General features: G+C 43.2%; 1 protein-coding gene across 1 annotated transcript; it reads left to right on the plus strand.

Moving 5' to 3' along the window:
• The first annotated feature begins 4 nt into the window (after positions 1 to 4).
• Positions 5 to 13,252, plus strand: LOC114594645 (mitochondrial amidoxime reducing component 2-like). The gene is made up of 7 exons (XM_028724593.2): positions 5 to 264; positions 2,141 to 2,314; positions 3,652 to 3,814; positions 5,358 to 5,498; positions 8,966 to 9,027; positions 9,103 to 9,174; positions 12,608 to 13,252. The coding sequence occupies exons 1-7, from the start codon at positions 5 to 7 to the stop codon at positions 12,735 to 12,737; spliced, it is 1,002 nt and encodes a 333-aa protein (XP_028580426.2). The 3' UTR covers positions 12,738 to 13,252.
• Positions 13,253 to 17,748: the final 4,496 nt, after the last annotated feature.

A 17,748-nucleotide genomic window follows, 5' to 3' on the forward strand; every position in this document is an offset into this window, starting at 1 on the left:
AACCATGGCCGCGTCGCTAGGCCGGCTCTCGATGCCTGCGCTGCCGTCCTCCCGCCTGGCCTTGTTCTGCGCCTCGGTCGCCGTGGTGGGCCTGGGAGCCGCCGCGGCCTGGCGCTGGGGCCGGCGCCGCGCACGCCGAGAGCTGGTGCGGGTGGGCGCCGTGTCCAGCCTCGCCATCTACCCGGTCAAGTCCTGCCAGGGGCTGCCCCTCGAGAGCGCCGAGCTGACCAAGCTGGGCGTCCGCAGCGGAGACCTGCGCGACAGGCAAGGAGAGCGGGAGGGAGGGAGGGAGGCGAGGAGGCTCCGCTTCCTTTCGAGAGTTGAGGGGAAGGAATGGGGGGCCGGGGGCGGAGGAAGGGCCGCGTGTGTGGTTAGTCCGTCCTGTGGCGACTTGAAGACTAACGGGCTTCTAATGGCACCATAAAGCTCTCGCGGACCGCTGCGTCCGCTTCCTTCTCCCGCGCGCCTGTGCAGGCCGCTGCAATTCTTCACGCGTGGGACAAACTTGGCGCGCAGACAAATGAGGCCAGTTTAGCGCCTCCCTCCCTTCTTGGTGTGAGAACCGTGTTGGTTTCGGGGTGTCTGCGCGTCCTTTTTCTGGGAAGGGGGCGGCCCTATGGCAGCTGCTACCCGCGCGCAACGAAGCTTCTTAGGACCCTTGCGCCTGCAGGCGAAGCCCGTTCTGCCCTGAGTGCTGCTGCTGTTGCTACACGTGTCCCAGAGCTTCAGTCAGGCGGTGTCCGTGGGGAATTACAATCTGGAATTCTATGACGTTTGTAGCCTTATTTATTAAATTTCTATACCGCCCTTCATCCGAGGATCACCAGCTGTTTGCAATATAAAAACACAAAAATGCATAACATATTAAGGTAAGGTAAAGGACCCCTGGACAGCTGAGTCCAGTCAAAGGTGACTATGGGGTGCAGCGCTCATCTCACTTGAGGCCAAGGGGGCTGCCATTTGTCCACAGACAGCTTTCCGGGTCATGTGGCCAGCATGACTAAACTTCTACTGGTGCACGGAGGACCATGAGGAGTTCCAGAGTGCATGGAAACACCATTTGCCTTCTTACCACATCGGTACCTATTTATCTACTTGCCCTGGTATGCTTTCAAACTGCTAGGTTGGCAGAAACTGGGACAGCAACGAGAGCTCACCAATCGGCAAGCCCAAGAGGCTCAGTGGTTTAGATCACAGCGCCACCCGCATCCCTTGCATAACATAGTAACAGCGACAGGAGCACCACCCCCAGTTTAAAAGGCCTTGTTGTTGTTGTTGGCATCCATCTGCCAATGGAGTGTGCCTTTGGGGTTGAAGGAGAATTACACCGCCAGTGGGTGTAGAGACCGATAGGGGAGAGACATGTTTTGTTGCAGCTGGGTCAGATGAAGGCATCCAGTTGCGTTCTGCAACAAACCACTTCATTTATCAACAAGGATGCTTGCTTTGATAGTGTGTTAAAATATTGCTATAGGTTTATAGGTGCAAGCATATGGGGCATCAAAGCTAGACACATGTGCATTTAAGCCAGACCCAGTGTGTAATTAAACTGTGTGCTAGACTTAGCTAATCCCTCAATTAAGCTAAGTTTCAAAAGCCAATTAAGCCAGGACATGCCTCCTGTGTGAGGTATTACTCTGGAGTAATGAATCATTAGCATTTCAAAGGGTGAAAAGGTTTGCAAATGGGTGGGTTTCCTCCCTCCCTCAGCTGAGAGTTTAGTTCATAAATACAAGGCCAGTGTTTTAGGTAGGTGGCGGTTTAGAATGGCAGTAAGGAGCTAAGCAATGAGTGGCAATGGGCTGGAGAGAGAGTCAAAAAGCAGGATGCTGATGTCTGTTTTGGATCCAGTGCTGTGGCTATGGGGGAAGCCAGAACCTCTTGAAATGTAATGCTGGAGATCCCTCCATGGTAAACTCCGCCTGTATAATTAAACCATATATCATAAAGACACCACAGTCTCTGCTGTGCCTCATGATCTAAAAAGAATCAAAGAATACAGGTAAGCACTCCTTGTAGTCCTGGAATCTTAGGCAGCTTGGAGATTGGGATGGCAGGTAACAATATTTTTCTCAATCCTTGTCATCAATATAGGTATAACATTTAAAGAATTAACAATAATCTCTCTGTTTAATCACAGATTTTGGCTGGTGATTAAGGAAGATGGTCATATGGTCACAGCTCGGCAGGAGCCTCGCCTGGTTTTGATCTCTGTAAATTGTGAAAATGGTCTCTTAATCCTGAATGCTCCAGAAATGAAGGAACTGACCATCCCTATCACTGCTCCTAAGACAAATCCAGTGAAGACTTGCAGGTGCTGAATGAATAGGTTTTAATCTCTCTCTTTTTTAATTCTGCTGAAAATGTTAGTTCCCTGTATTGTTTTCTCTTTGCCTTCTTGGCCTTTGTTGTTAGCTGTCAAATGTCCCTAACTCTTCATGATGGTACTACACAAGAGTCCAGTATCAAAGACAAAATAATCTGTGCTAGGACCTTTCTTTTAAAACCTGATTCATGATACTCAGATGGTTATATCAAACATATTGTTTTAATTATGCAGACCTGATCACCCTGAGTTCCACTGTTTTGAGATTTTTCTAGAGAATGGCTTATCAGTACTCCAGTTTGCAGGAAGTTGGAATAGATTACCCTTGGGGGGTCCCTTCTAAGACTGAGTCTATGATTCAAATAAATAAACAAGTAATAAGGCCCACAGACTAATGTGCCCCTTCTTGATCCATTTTTGTTCCCTACCTGAATTCCATTTCCCCCTTCTGTGCTTTCCCACTTCAAGGTGGGAATACAGTGGTACCTCGGATTACAGACGCTTCAGGTTACATATGCTTCAGGTTACAGACTCCGCTAACCCAGAAATAGTACCTCTGGTTAAGAACTTTGCTTCAGGATGGGAACAAAAATCGTGCGGCAGCAGTGGGAAGCCCCATTAGCTAAAGTGGTACCTCAGGTTAAGAACAGTTTCAGGTTAAGAACAGACCTCCAGAACGAATTAAGTTCTTAACCTGAGGTATACCACTGTATCTTAAGGCTCACCCAAGTTCATCAAAAGTAGAAGTTGGAATAGAACAATTCATGTTTACTAGTTCTGCATTGCTTTTCCTCTTTGAAAGCACATGATGCAGCTGCCACCAACTTTCCCATTCAGCTAGCTAGTAATGTGTGCTTCATCCTGGAGAATAAAAGTCTTTAGTGCTACTACCACTCATCTCAGCAGGAAAGAGTAGAGATGGAGGTGCAGATAGAAAGAGGGAGCTAATAGTGATGAGGCCTTGTGATGTTGAGAGAAAAGAAGTGTATGTTAAAAGAGTAGAGCACAGGAGGGAGGGCCAATAGAGAGAGGGATTTGTTTTTCTGTAACAAATTTAAATATTCAGACACACCCGAAGTGGTGTGAAGAGAAAATGCACAAAGGTGTGCAACGAGAAAAATAAAGTGAACAGCCAAGGGGTTAAAAATAAAACTGGAATAAAAACACAACAATATGGTTCTCTTAAATTAGTAAAGTGGACCTGAGGAAGATTTGAGTTGTACTCCCTTACAAGAATGTCTTCTTTTCAACTGAGGATAAAACCAACGTCCTTACAATGGTATTACCTTGTGTAGCACCTGTCTCCATTTTGTAATTTCCAACAGGGTGTTTGGGCTTGATATTCAAGGACGGGACTGTGGTGATGAAGTGGCTCATTGGTTCACCACTTTCTTGAAGTCAGAACCATATCGGCTGGTACATTATGAGACCGACATGGCGCCAAGAAAATGTGAAAAGATTCACAAACCTTTTCAACCTAATGATGAGGTTAGATAAATAAATATTGTTTTATTGTGAGCATTAATCATTTGCCATCCTGCTTAAAAAAAATAAATCCTTGCCATATTTTTACATCTGAATTGATAGCTGATTTTAAAAATGTAAGTCAGGACTAGCCTGGGACTAGTCATCATTCAGCCCGGACACTGAGGTCCAGCTCTGAGTGCCTTCTGGTGGTTCCCTTCCAGCGAGAAGTGAAATTACAGGGAACCAGGCAGAGGGCCTTTTCAGCAGTGGCACCCGGCCTGTGGAACGCCCTCCCGTCAGATGTCAAGGAAATAAACAACTACCTGACTCTTAGAAGACATCTGTTTGATTTATTGTACTTTTAATATTCTGTTGGGAGCTGCCCAGAGTGACTGGGAAAACCCAGCCAGATGGGCAGTGTATAAAATAATAATAATAATAGTAATAATAATAATAATAATAATAATACATAAATAATAATTTACTTGGAGCCCTTGGCCTTTCTGAAAGAGGATGAGCCAGTGTGGTGTAATGGCTAGACTAGGACCTAGGTTTAAATATCTGCTCCGTCATGGACAGTGCTATTTTTGTAGGGGGGAGGGGAGGTGCCTAAACTCACCATGAACACCTCCCTTGTTCTCTTATAATGGCCCATATCTTGTTTAATTGCCCCTTATACATTGTTCCCCGATCAAGGATACTGAGTTCAATCATTCTGGAAATTGCTGCTAAACCACCTGAATTACATCTAGCTTATCTACTCCAGGACATTGACTCTTATAGAACATTACAGGTTGCTAGATTCCTGATTTCAGTTCTTTCATATAAAAGACTTCATGGAATGCTGCATGATTATTAAAAATCCAGTAAACCCTATGCACCATCTTTATCTTCAAGGCCATAACTCGGTACATCTAGAGATTGTAAGTAATGTGAAGGAGATTATGCGTCGAAATATTTTAGTTGATATTTTAGATTGTAAAATCCTATTTTATCTATTGATTTGTTTTACCTTGTGGGCTTATAGCCGAATAAAGTATTATCTATCTATCTATCTATCTTATAATGGCAATGGCACCCATCTGAGAACTGCTTCAACTGAGTTCAGGCTGGGGGAAAAGCCCTAGTCATGGAGTCATTCACTCTCAGCCAAACCTCACAGGGCTGTTGTGAGGATAAAATGGAGGATGAGGGGAACTGTGTATTCCACCTTGAGCTCCTTGGAGGAAAGGTGGGATGTAAATGCAATAAATAAGCAAGTTAAAGTCTGAGAGACTGTTTTATCGATAGATAAGACTTCATGGGCTATTCATTGCATGGGATGTCACAAATTTTGTAACGTCTTCCTTGCATTCTAAGTACCGAAAGAGGGAAGAGATTAAGAGGTGTAAACTGGTGGGATTTTCCAGAGCTAATAATAAATGGGAAGGCAGCTTTTTGCTATTGCTGCTGAGGAATCTGTGGAATGTGCTCATGATGAATGCTTGAGAGGGATGCCAGCAAGATGTTTATTAACCTGCTATTGTAGTGACATTGGTAATATTTATGTATCTTTGCAACACAGGTTCCCTATAGTGACTGTGCCCCCCTCTTAATCATCTCAGACGCTTCAATGGAAGATTTAAATTCCAGAATGGAGAAGAAAATCAACATGCGACATTTTAGACCAAACATTACTGTTTCAGGCTGTGGAGCTTATGAGGAGGTAGAGAAAATGTTGTTTGTCTCCCTTTGGTTTCTAAAACAATTCATCCAAAATGTGTGCATGTTTAAAAAGAAACATTTTATGCGAGCATTTGGAAAAGCACCTCAGCTATAGTGTAGCAACTGCAGTATACAGTATGTATCTTAGAATATAGACAGTTACAAGGATTTTATGTTGGCAGCATTTACAACATGTGTAACTGAGGAGAAAGCAATCATTTCCATTTCCAGACTAAGATAGGCTTTTCATTGAACCAATTTGTATTAATGAGCACCTAACCTAAATGTTTCACTTGGAGTGACATTATCTCTGGTTTCATTTTCATTTAAAAATAAGCAATCCAGATAGAGGACACCGGGCACAGGGATAGAATTTTAACCCATTCCTTCCTTACCATGATCCTGAAAAAATATATATACAGCAGTAGAACTGGTGTCATTTTTTTAAATTTAAAGTAATAGGCATTGTGCAGGTATATTTCCAAGCCCTAAAAGTGATGAGCTTCAATGTTTCTTCTGCGTGACATTTCCTTTTGGAAAAGGATCTCCTTCTTAGGGGCTTGCATGCACATTCCACTTTATTCACTGGTTACTGTACTGGTTAATCTTTGCATAGCTAGCAGAAATATTAGCAGACAATTCAGCAGTCAGTACCCTACCCAGATGCACTTCTAGTGCTGTGTGGTGGTGCAAGGGAAAACTAGTATTCCCTCCATATAAACTTTCTAAGCATTCCTAGCAGAGCTAAGAGCTGGAATGCATATCGGTTTGTTATGGGTTTGCCTCTAAAAATAACACCTCCCATTTCCGTACACACACAACCTGCTGTTGAGATATTTTATGTTCTCATTTTCTTTATGAGAAAATGCTTTGCAATTGTTTCCATATTGCAACCTTCTCAGCCTAAGGTTATCTCACTTGGCCTTGAAATTTCCAAAAGTGTTTTTCCTCTCTGCTGCCGCCGCCTTATTTCTGAAATGTTGCAGGTCAGGATGAATCAGGATTTTCCAGTGTAATATGGTAGAACATGCCAAATCTAGGCAAAAGGCACAGTGTCAAATCTCCCCCGCATTGTGAATGTTTGCACAATACTGCTATTATAATAATGATGATAGTCTCTGGAAGGCATTGTAACAATGAGGGTGCGTGTACAAAACAGAAACCTTGCTTATTTGATCACTAACCTGGTTGATTGGTTGGTCTGAAAGACAATGGCTTTGTCTAGGGACAGATTAATATCCCTTCGGCATTTTGGGGCACCAGCAGCTGAGCACACGGAAGGTAGAAATGCAAATCCTGGGAAGTTTGGGCTAGAGTCACAATGAGCCCAAAGCGGAAGCTAATAAGCAGTTTCACATTAAGGCAGTATAAGAGATCAACAGGGGTGCAAAGGTGAGATGGAAGCAAGGGTTTAAAATGAGGAACCCACTTAAATGAGGACAGCAAGAAAAAAGTGTTGGGAAGCGCCAGATAGGAGGGCAGGGGTGTGGATTCTTCACCCTCAGGTGTCTCACCACAAAGGTGAACCAGTGCAGAGATAAGGAGGCTCCTGCTTTGAGGCTGATCCTGTAAGAGGGGCCTAGATGACCCTCGGGTTTCCTTCTATGATTCTACTGAATTATGATACAGCTCTTTTGGAGGCTGCAGCATGGTTAGTTAGTTTATAGTGGTAATATTGCCATCTTGTGGTGAAGTGTGGGAGAAGCAGCTTTGGCAGCATGCCTGAATTTGGTCTCATGCCTGACCTAAATTTCGAGCTCTTAACTGGGAGTAAAAGAATGGTGCCTCTCTCCTTCAGATCCTTAAACAGCTCATTCTAACCAATGTGAACTCCTACTCCTTTACCTCACTTCTTCAGATCCTCCTCCTCCTAGTCCCTCTTCCTAGTCAATCCACACCAACTCTGCAACTGGCAGAGTGTCCACCCTGTGCCTAAACATTCAGTGAAGCCCTCATTCAACCCAAAATGACATTCAGCCTTCCCTCAGAAGCAGCTGCACTGATTGTCAAATTCCCACGACTGGCTTTCCTCCCACAAGAATGGGAACTTTTACGTCACTAGGCCATAGTGAGGATGAGATTGTGCATGTGCGCACACATTTGTGAAGGTGACTAGCTATTTGGGGAGCCATTAGACACTGAGGGGAAGAATGGCTCCAGCTTCCCCTTCATTCTTTCCCCTCCCCACAATTCAGTTCTTCTCTTTCATCTGTCCTCCATAACCCTTTTCTTTCTTTCTTGTGTGTTCCAGAGTCTTCTCTCATGCTCTCTGCATCTACATGCCTGCTCCCTCCCCTCATTTTCCCTCCTGAAGCATCTACCCAGCTGCTCACATGTACACCATGTGTCCCTCTTTCTTTCCCTCTTTATTTACTTGATATAATGTAGGGACAATGAAGAAGTGATGATGCAGGGTAGTAGTCAACTAAGATATAGGTAAAGGTAAAGGGACCCCTGACCATTCGGTCCAGTCGTGACCGACTCTGGGGTTGCGGTGCTCATCTCGCTTTACTGGTCGAGGGAGCCAGCGTACAGCTTCCGGTTCATGTGGCCAGCATGACTAAGCCGCTTCTGGCAAACCAGAGCAGTGCACGGAAACACTGTTTACCTTCCCGCTGGAGTGGTACCTATTTATCTACTTGCACTTTGACGTGCTTTTGAACTGCTGGTTGGCAGGAGCAGGGACCGAGCAACAGGAGCTCACCCCGTCGCGGGGATTCGAACCGCCGACCTTCTGATCGGCAAGCCCTAGGCTCTGTGGTTTAGACCACATAGTTGGGATTAAAATCCATTGTTATTAATGGACCTCACATGGCCATATTCGGCAATATCAGCAGGTCTACTTTGATTTAAACTTAGCTGAATACTACCCACGATTGTCTTCACATAGGGGTCATGTAAAAAGCATGCAAGTCTCCAGATGTTGCTGAACTACACCACCCATCATCCCTGACCATTGGCCATGCTGGCTGGAACTGATGGGAGTTGGAGCCCAACCCACCTGGAGAGCCACAGGTTCCCTGTCCCTGTGCTATTGCAAGTTTTTGTCAGCATGTGGTGACTTTCAAGTTTTTTCATATCAGGTTGCTTCCACAAAACCACTTTATCGCATGAAAACTGGGTTGGAAAGGCCCCTTTTGATGCCTCTTCCACTTAAAAACCAGTCATGGGAATTTGGTTTTGAAGAATGTAATAACTAGCCTTTCTGGCTCAGAAGAACAGTCCATGTAAGTAACTAGCCCATCTGCTAGGCTAAATAATTCCAGATGAGGCAAAAGAAAAGTACTAATATAATCCTTCTTTCAGTCTTGTGGTTTAGCAACATCTGACCCTTTCATTAGAAAAAAAAAATCATTTCCATTTTAGTTTTAAGCAGCTGCACATCAGCAAATAGGGGGTGAAATCTGTTGAACTTATAAGAAGTTTAGTATGAAAGTAAACACAAATTGTTGCTTGATTTTCCCTTAGGATACCTGGGGCAAAGTTATAATTGGTGATGTGGAACTGAGAGAGGTGATGGCGTGTGGCAGGTAAGCTTGGGGCTGGCAAAGGGAATAATCAGCTGTTTGATCCTGTTTCCTACAAAATGTCGTTTGCCATTGCAGGTGTCTTCTTACAACTGTTGACCCAGAAAACGGCATCATAGACAGAAAGGAGCCACTGGAAACACTAAAAAGGTAAAGTATGACAGCAATCACGAACAGTTACAAGTCTGGCATAGTGTTGGGGTGCTTCTCATTTATTGCTGGCAGCAAAATGCTGGTCTGTATCTTTGCCAATTTAACCCAGGTTTACCTTTATGGTGGGGTGGGTGGGATTGATTTGGGAAGGGAAAACACTGTTGCCAATGACCTGCTTGTGATATCTCAATAACCCATTTGGAAGTTAGGCCCCTATCTGGAAACACCCTTGCCCAGTAGATGAGTGGCACTGCTTCTGAAGCTAATCCTACGTACTGTGTTCCTTGAGACTTACACCCTAGTACCTTGTGTAGGACTGATGTGTATGCCACTTTTTAAAATTTAAAAATATGGGTAGTATATGCATTTATGCCCATCGAGTTTACCTTCCTGCATTACTGCATATATTTCTAGGCTTTCATACATGATGTTCAGCACTGAAGGTAAACGAGTTCACTTGACTAGAGAGAACTCAGAGTAACTTCTAAGTTAAACATACAAAGGATTGCTCCCTGAGTCAAATATCTTTTTTAACTTTTTGGTTTTGGATCAGGGTATTAAGAGGCAGCCAGTGATCTAGACTACCATTTGAAAGTCATTTCATGACTGAACCTCCTTCACCTTCAAACTGATGCTCAGAAAACAGGTATAGCTGCATCTAATGCAAGCAATTTGCGTACAACTCCCCTTTTGCATGATATGCTGAAGATCCCATTTGGGGGATAAAAAGCAATGCAACAACCCTTGCCTATTGAGATCAATAAGATGCCTTCACTGTACTCTTTTCAGCACCAGCTAAAAGCATTCCTCTTTAGACAAGCCTACACAGAAGCTTAGAAAGTTGAGGCAACTTTAATCTATTTTAGTATTTTAACTTTTGCTTAATTTAAAGTAGGGTAGTAATTTTTCTTGATTTTACTGTTTTATCTTTTGCAAACTGTTTTGGGTCCCTCCCCCCCCCCATTGAACAGTGTATAATTTTTATGAAATATGCAAACAAACAGGGTTCAAATTTGGATCTGCTATGGGTCAGGGCTAAGCCATGTGGAGACTGTTTTTGCTTGAAACCTCTCCATGCTTATCTCAAATGTCTAGTAGTTTAATTTGCACGGAACAGGGGTGGTAAACCTGTGGCCCTCCAGATGTTACTGGACTCCCAACTCCCCTCATCCCTGACCATAGGCCATGTGTGCTGGTGCTGATGGGAGTTGGGCTCCAACAGCATCTGGAAAGGTTCTCCACCCCTGATACAGAATGTCTAAGACAGCACTGGTAAACTCTACATTCAGTTGAAGCTGATGGGAAAATTGATGCAAACCTGAGGCTCCATGTGGCAAGCCATGCTAGATGCAACAAACAGGGAGAGGTAGCCTTTCACTTACATAACCTAACATGTAAACCAGCCTGAGTGTTGCCCACTGAAACACCACGGAGTACTGTTGCTATTACTTCTCCTAATATTGTTGTAAACATTTATTTAGCATCAGTAATGCTGCTTAGTTCTGTGACTGCCTCTCCTGGTATGTCCCACGGAGGACCTTACGGTCTTCAAACAAAAACATCTTGGAGGTCGCGGGCCACAGAGAGGTTAGGCTGGCCTCAACCAGAGCCAGAGCTTTTTCGGCTGTGGCTCCAATCTGGTGGAACGCTCTGTCACAAGAGACTAGGGCCCTGTAGGACTTGACATCTTTCCGTAGGGCCTTCAAGACAGAGCTGTTCCACCAGGCCTTTGGCCAAGGCACAGCCTTTGGTAATTCTTCCCAGAACTCTAGCCCAATGGTTGCCATCAATTTGATTTGAACTGATTTTATAATGAATTGATTTTAGAATGCTGTATTATTTTACTGTTGTTAGCTGCTCTGAGCCCAGCTTCGGTTGGGGAGGGTGGGATATAAATAAAAATTTATTATTATTATTATTATTATTATTATTAAGTATAGTGCCCTTAGAAGAGCAGGATATGAAGGGCATTTTCTTAGTTAATTGTAGTACAGTTGTGCAACACTAATTAAATTATGCTGCAACAATTATTAATTCATTCACTCATTGCATTACATTTCTATACTGCTCCCCAGTAATTTCGTGTGAGCTTGTTGATTAATTAATTAACAGTGCAACTCAAACAAGAAGTAAGTTTTAATTGAATTCAGCAAGACTTACTCCCACATAAGTGGAGTTAGGATTGCAGTCCTAAGCATTATTTGATTAACCATTTCAGGCCAGGTCTGAAAATTAAGGGGAAACTTGGATTTTTTAAAAGTCAGTTTTGGTTCCGGCAGATTACCATAATAGGAAATGTAAAAGAGTACATTAAAAACAACAGTTACCTTCTTGCAATGAACGTTAATTGAAAGTTATCTCATGCTTCCCTCAATATCTCAAAAAAGGCACCACTATTGATATTTTGGTAATATACAAATGTATTTAATTGTATTGTTTAATTAATCATCTTCCTCTAAAACTATTAATCAGCCAATAAGTCTTGCTTGGCTGACTGCTCTAATGATAACACAGAGGATCTCACAGGTTTCTGTCCCATAATCTGGTCTATCATATAACATTATCCGTCTAAATTTGCTGTAATAAAGCTTGAAGGTCTTATGCAGCACAGTCAGCGTCCAGGATTTTGCTAAGCCTTTAAGCCATTATAAATACAACTAAGTGTAAACTTTCAAGGGGGGCACCATAAATTTGGGCGAGAGAAGGTCTTCCGCAATCATCCCAAGAGCTCATCTGGCAAATGCAAAGTGCCTTCCTTGTCTGCGTGGGGAGAGTTTAGCATGACAGGACACTAAATCTCAGCCAAGTAAATGGTGAAAAGAAAATAATTCTCCTACCACTCTATCTCCACAATGTCCAAACAGCAAAAGTGATTCCTACCCCTCCATGCCCCCCATCAGTTACTTGACAAGCCCACAGCAGCCAGGGAAATAAATTTCAAAGTACCCAAGAGGTTTTAAAAGCCATTTTAACTCTTTCAGCTCCCTTCACAATTCACTTTTGTAAGACACCTTAGGAAAGCGAATGAGACACTATTCTCAAAAGATGGAAGACTCTGCACGTCATTTAAAGTACCACTGTTACAGCTACAGACTTGGAACGTCGCCATGCGAAATACTTTTTCTTGAGTCTTGTTGCCAGGATTAAAGCTGCTGTGTAAAAAGCAGGTGCCCTGACAACTGAGCTATGGTCCCTCCTTAGAAGAAGTGCAGGATAAAAATAAATAAATGTAAAACTGGACCCTATGAGCCCCCTCGAAAGTTTTAAAATGTGGGGCAGCTGTGTGAAGAAACAGTCACATTGTGTGGGTAAATTTAAAGGTAACAGTGTTTTTCTCACAATGTTCCCTCACAATGTAACCCGTTTCTTCACATGCTAACAGTCCTTTGCCATAATTTCACTAATAAAGGTCCTATTTATTTCTTTGCAGCTACCGCATGTGTGACCCCGCGGACAAGCATCTCTACAAATCTGCCCCCTTGTTTGGGAGCTTTTTCACAGTGTCTAAACTTGGAACCATTAAAGTTGGAGACCCTGTCTATAAGATAATCGAATGTTAGGAAGGGGTCAGAGGACTCTTTGCCTTAAAGTGCTTGTCTGTTCAGCAGTTGCAATGTTGTTATCATAGGGCACAAACCAGCCAAATCTCAGCATTTAAAAATTCCCGCTGATATCAGTGAAAGAAATTTAAGCACCTATGTGTCTTGTTCATTCATGTGCCATGTGTTTAGTTTTGGCTAATTTGTGCCCATACTTCCTGCCGGTTATAATTTTACTTGGCTTCTTAGAGAAAAAGACCTGCATTGTAATTTGTAACTCAGATTCGTATAATGTTACCAGATAATTGTTTATTACCAACATTTTGAACTGAACTCTCGAAAGATGCTGAAACTTTATGGGGGTGGAAACAGGAGTCCTGTGGTATACTGTGAAGACTAACAGATATTTCTTTGTAGGCAAGATCACTTTGTTATACCCATGGTGTTATCCTTAGTGTCTCTCTCTTGTTTTTTGGTAACTGTTTTGGAAAGGCAGCATTTAAAATAGATAAATAAATACATATCTGTTAATTGATTATATCTGCACATGGCATCATAATGAACTACGTTAAATGTGTCCAGGCCTAATGTTTTAGACATGCCACAGCTCATAATTCTTACTGCAGGGAAGGCCATGGTCTTTGGAGGGCAATCTGTGATAAATGGTAGACTGATGGATCAATGATGTGCTTGATAAGACTGTGTTTGTTCATGGGAACAGATGGCACCCACCTGCAAGTTCATTTGATTTGAATGAATAGCCACAATTAGAGAGACTGCAGTTAAAAAACATGTGATCCTTGTGTTGTATGTACATTTGAAGACACTTTGTAAAAGGCATTCTTGCAGTGCAATCCTAAACATGTTTATTCAGAAGTTGAATTCATTGGGGCTTGCTCCCTAGTAAGTGTGCTTGTGATTGCATTTACTCGGGAGTAAGTTTTGTTGAACTGGGAGGTACTTCTGGGCAGACATGTGTAGGATTACACTGTTAGTGTCGCCTGTGAAAAGACCTAACTTTGAGAGTCCTTCCTGAAAACCTGAACAGTAGATTCAGCTGATACTTAAAAAGATGTACTGCTAACTTTATCAGCAGCCCAGTGCTGCTCCTCCCAGCACAGAGAGACATTTTTAAAAATTAAGGCCAGATCTAAATAAAATGTCACACAGTGCTTAAACTATTAGATGGACACTCAGATCAATCTGTAAGGAGTTTGGGGGTGGGGAAGGTGTGAATAGAAATGGCAAAATGCTCGTGTGCCAATTCCAATATTAATTTTAGTGATCTAAGTTAAAGTGGAAGGCAAGTGTAGTGAAATACCAGATAGAGTGAACCCCTAGAGTCCATTTTGGGGGCCTAATCTGGCCCCAAAAGCCCAACAAGTTCAGTCCTAAAAAACAACTTTGTTCGGCCCTCACGCATGTTCACTTCATCAAATCTGGCCCTCTTTGAAAAAAGTTTGGGCACCCCTGCCCTAGAACAAAAAAAGAATGAAGTAAATATGCTCATTCTTACTTCCACCCTGGGGTTTGGACTTTGCAGGTGGGACGTCTATGCATGGCATTGCATTAGCCTCAGTTGTTAGTCCTTGCATAAGTAGACTGAGGCGACAATTCCAATTCACTTTAACCTGTGAGCAAACCCCATCAAATCCAATGCAAGTTTCTTATGAGCATATACAGTTAGGGTTACACTGTGAGGCTGCAATCCTACACACTTAACTTGGGAGTAAGTCCCTTGAAGGTCAAATGGTGCTTACTTCTGAGTAGATATACATAGGACTGCACTGTTTGGCTGCAATTCCAAAGCACTTATTTAGGTATAAGTCCCACTGAATGCAGTGGTTAAGAAGGAATCACTGCAACACAGTGATGGTAGCATTCCTCCAAGTTTTGTATGGACACCATATATTAATTTATATGCCCAAGGTATTTAGATCAGGCATAGGCAAACTCTGCCCTCCAGATGTTTTGGGACTGCAACTCCCATCATCCCTGACCACTGGTCCTGTTAGCTAGGGATGATGGGAGTTGTAGCCCCAAAACATCTGGAGGGCCAAGTTTGCCCATGCCTGATTTAGATCTTTGTAAGACAAAAATGCTCCATATTCTGAAGTGCCCCCATTGCAAAATGGAAACCCTGTTAAGTCTCATCGGTTGTATTTCTACCTGGTGGCCCCCTCCTTTTGTTCCTTAACTATAGATGTGACACCCAAGAAATGATGGCACATGAGGCAAGAGAAACAGATCAAAAAGGGGCCACCATTTTAGCTTCTTGCTTGTTGGTTCAGAAGAGTGGGCTGGCTATAGCAGCCTCGCTAGCCTTTGAGCGCATGCTCTGTGGGCTCCCTGTGACAGCTGCCGAGATCTTCTTTCTTTCCTGGAGCTCTGGTTAGCGTCAGTTAGGAAAGCTTTTGGTAAACAACTGACTAATTGATCGCTCAGCTTTCACATAGCTACCGCCGTGCTGCGCCCACATCTGTGTACCGTTCCTGTCACCCTCATGCCATAACATTGGAGAAATGATGGCTGTTTCTTGGAGATTCTTCTGTAGGCCTCGTTGCCAAGACCAAAGCTGTAATGGTTTGTTATTATGACCTTTTGTTATTCCATTAGGGCTCAATTGCTCGGAGAAGAAGGGAAAAAAGACATGTGCATACTTTAGGAAAGTTTTCACCCTTTCCATTGACCTGACATCACAGTTTATACTAGAAAATGTATTAATGACAAAGTAGTGTTTTCATGTCAGGAGGACCAACTTTAACAGCTATAATCTGCCCTTAGTCATCATAAATATAAATGTATTGGTAAAACAGATCTTGTTAATGCAGCCAAGATAAATGCTAGGCTATATTTCAAACCAATTGAAGTGCACAGAAAGAGAGGCTGTGTGTGTGTGTGTGTGTGTGTGTGTGTGTGTGTGAGAGAGAGAGAGAGAGAGAGAGAGAGAGAATGTGTGAGTCAGCTGAAAAACACACTATTGTCAAATGGCTGTTAACATGATTCTGCCTTTGCTTGTTTTTCTTTTTGTAGAGCAGTAATTATCTACTTGAGGCCTTTGGATTTCTGGAAGGAGAACACAAATCTTTAAGCTAAGGAAAAGACCACTTATAGGCAGTGATGTGGTGCTAGATTTAGAAGTGTAGCTCCCATAGCCATGTCCCTGCTAAAGTTATACCTCAGACAATATCTGACCAAAGCTTCAGACCTGATGGAATAGTGGCTGTTGATACTCCTGCAAGATGCTTCCATGGGGGGTGAAATATTATTAAGTCCTTCAGCAAAAACTCCACATTAGACTGTTTCCCCTCAGTTAAGGGTGGGGAACCTTTTTCAGTTTGGTGGCCACATTCTAGCTCAGTTGGTTAAGGTGTGGTGCTGATAACAGCAAGGTTGCAGGTTTGATCCCCATATGGGACAGCTGGAATATTCCTGCCTTGCAGGGGGTTGCACTAGGGCCCCTTCAAGCTCTTCAAGTCTATGATAATTTCCCATGGACAAACTTCCAGGGGTCACATAGCCCTGGTTGGTGTTGCAAAAGTGGGTGTGGCTAGACACAAGCCACTCTCCTTCATGGCAAGCAAGAGGTATTAGCATAGCTCAAGGGCGCATTCCATCCAGGTAGAGGCAGGTGCAAGTGCAGAGCCAATGAGGGTGCGTCATCTGAGGTGGATGGTCTGGGCAGAGTCCTCTGGGTCAGATAGGACTGGTGCGCCACATTTGGACCCTGTGCCTGATGTTCTCCACATGGCTCCTAAGCAGTGTCTCTTTCTTCCTCTGCTCAGTTTAGAGGGTCTCTACCTGTAGTGTTGCCTCAATTTGCCTGCTGAAAGTGAGTAGAGTGATTCCATCCCTGTCTAGAACATGAGGTCATTCAATGTCGCTGAATGGTATACAATTCAGGGCAGACAAGATAAAAGTATTTCAGAGAGTGCATAGTTAAGCAGTAGAATTCATTTCTCCAAACTGTGGTCAGGGCCGTCAATTTAGATGGCTTTAAAAGGAGATTAGGCAAATTCATTGAGAATAAAGCTATCACTGGCTATTAGACATGATTGGTATATATTGCTTTTAGGGCCAGAGGCAGTCTGCATCTGCTGGGAATCACAGGTGGAGAGAGGGCTGTTGTAGTCATGTCCGACTTGTGGTCTTCCTATAAACACCTGGTTGGCCACTATGGTGGAAAAGGATGCTAGATTAGATATACCTTTGGTCTCATTCAGCTGGACTCTTCTTATTTTTTTAAGTAGGTGCAGTGGCGTAGCATGGGTTGTCAGCACCCGGGGCAAGGCAAGTAATTTGCGCCCCCTAACCCGTGGATTTGCGCCCCCTAACCTGTGGATTTGCCCTAACCCCAGATGTTGCGCCCGGTGCGGCCGGCCCCCCCTGCACCCCCCACGCTACGCCACTGAGTAGGTGCAACTTGAGTGTATATGTCTGATGTCTGGAACACAATTTTTCTTCCTGAAGCTAAATAGTCCTTAATATATATTTACAACCCTACAACAAAAAGCAAGTTGAAAGCCTAAAGAGTTACCTCTCCACTTCGCATAACAGAAAATCAACTACTTTTTTAAAAATGTAAATACATAAAAACACTTACAAAAAAGTATACTTCAGATGCATAAAATTAAGTGCTCCTATGTACTGAATACAAATTTTTGTGAGCTCTTATGGCATTCAGTTTTGACTTAGCCCTCATACTGAATATTTCTAGGCAGTGTCTACGAGGGCTGGGCAATAACTGATTTTTCAATACCATGATATATCACCAGCTAAACATCGTGATATATCGCGATAGCTGGAATATTGAAGGAACTACAGAGAGGCGAACAGGACAATGTCCTGGCAACTGCTACTACTTAAGGGTCTAAAACTGATAAATGATACTATCAATCACTTCATGGTCACTTTCAGCAGCAGGTAAGCCAAAATGCATCCCAAACCAAAAGTCCTGTTGGGATGCATTTCAGTTTGCCTGCTGATGAAACTGTGTGTGTGATGATTGATAATATTGTCATTTATCTGTTTT

The sequence above is a fragment of the Podarcis muralis genome, chromosome 3 (genome assembly GCF_964188315.1).
Source record: "Podarcis muralis chromosome 3, rPodMur119.hap1.1, whole genome shotgun sequence".
Classification (NCBI taxonomy): domain Eukaryota; kingdom Metazoa; phylum Chordata; class Lepidosauria; order Squamata; family Lacertidae; genus Podarcis; species Podarcis muralis.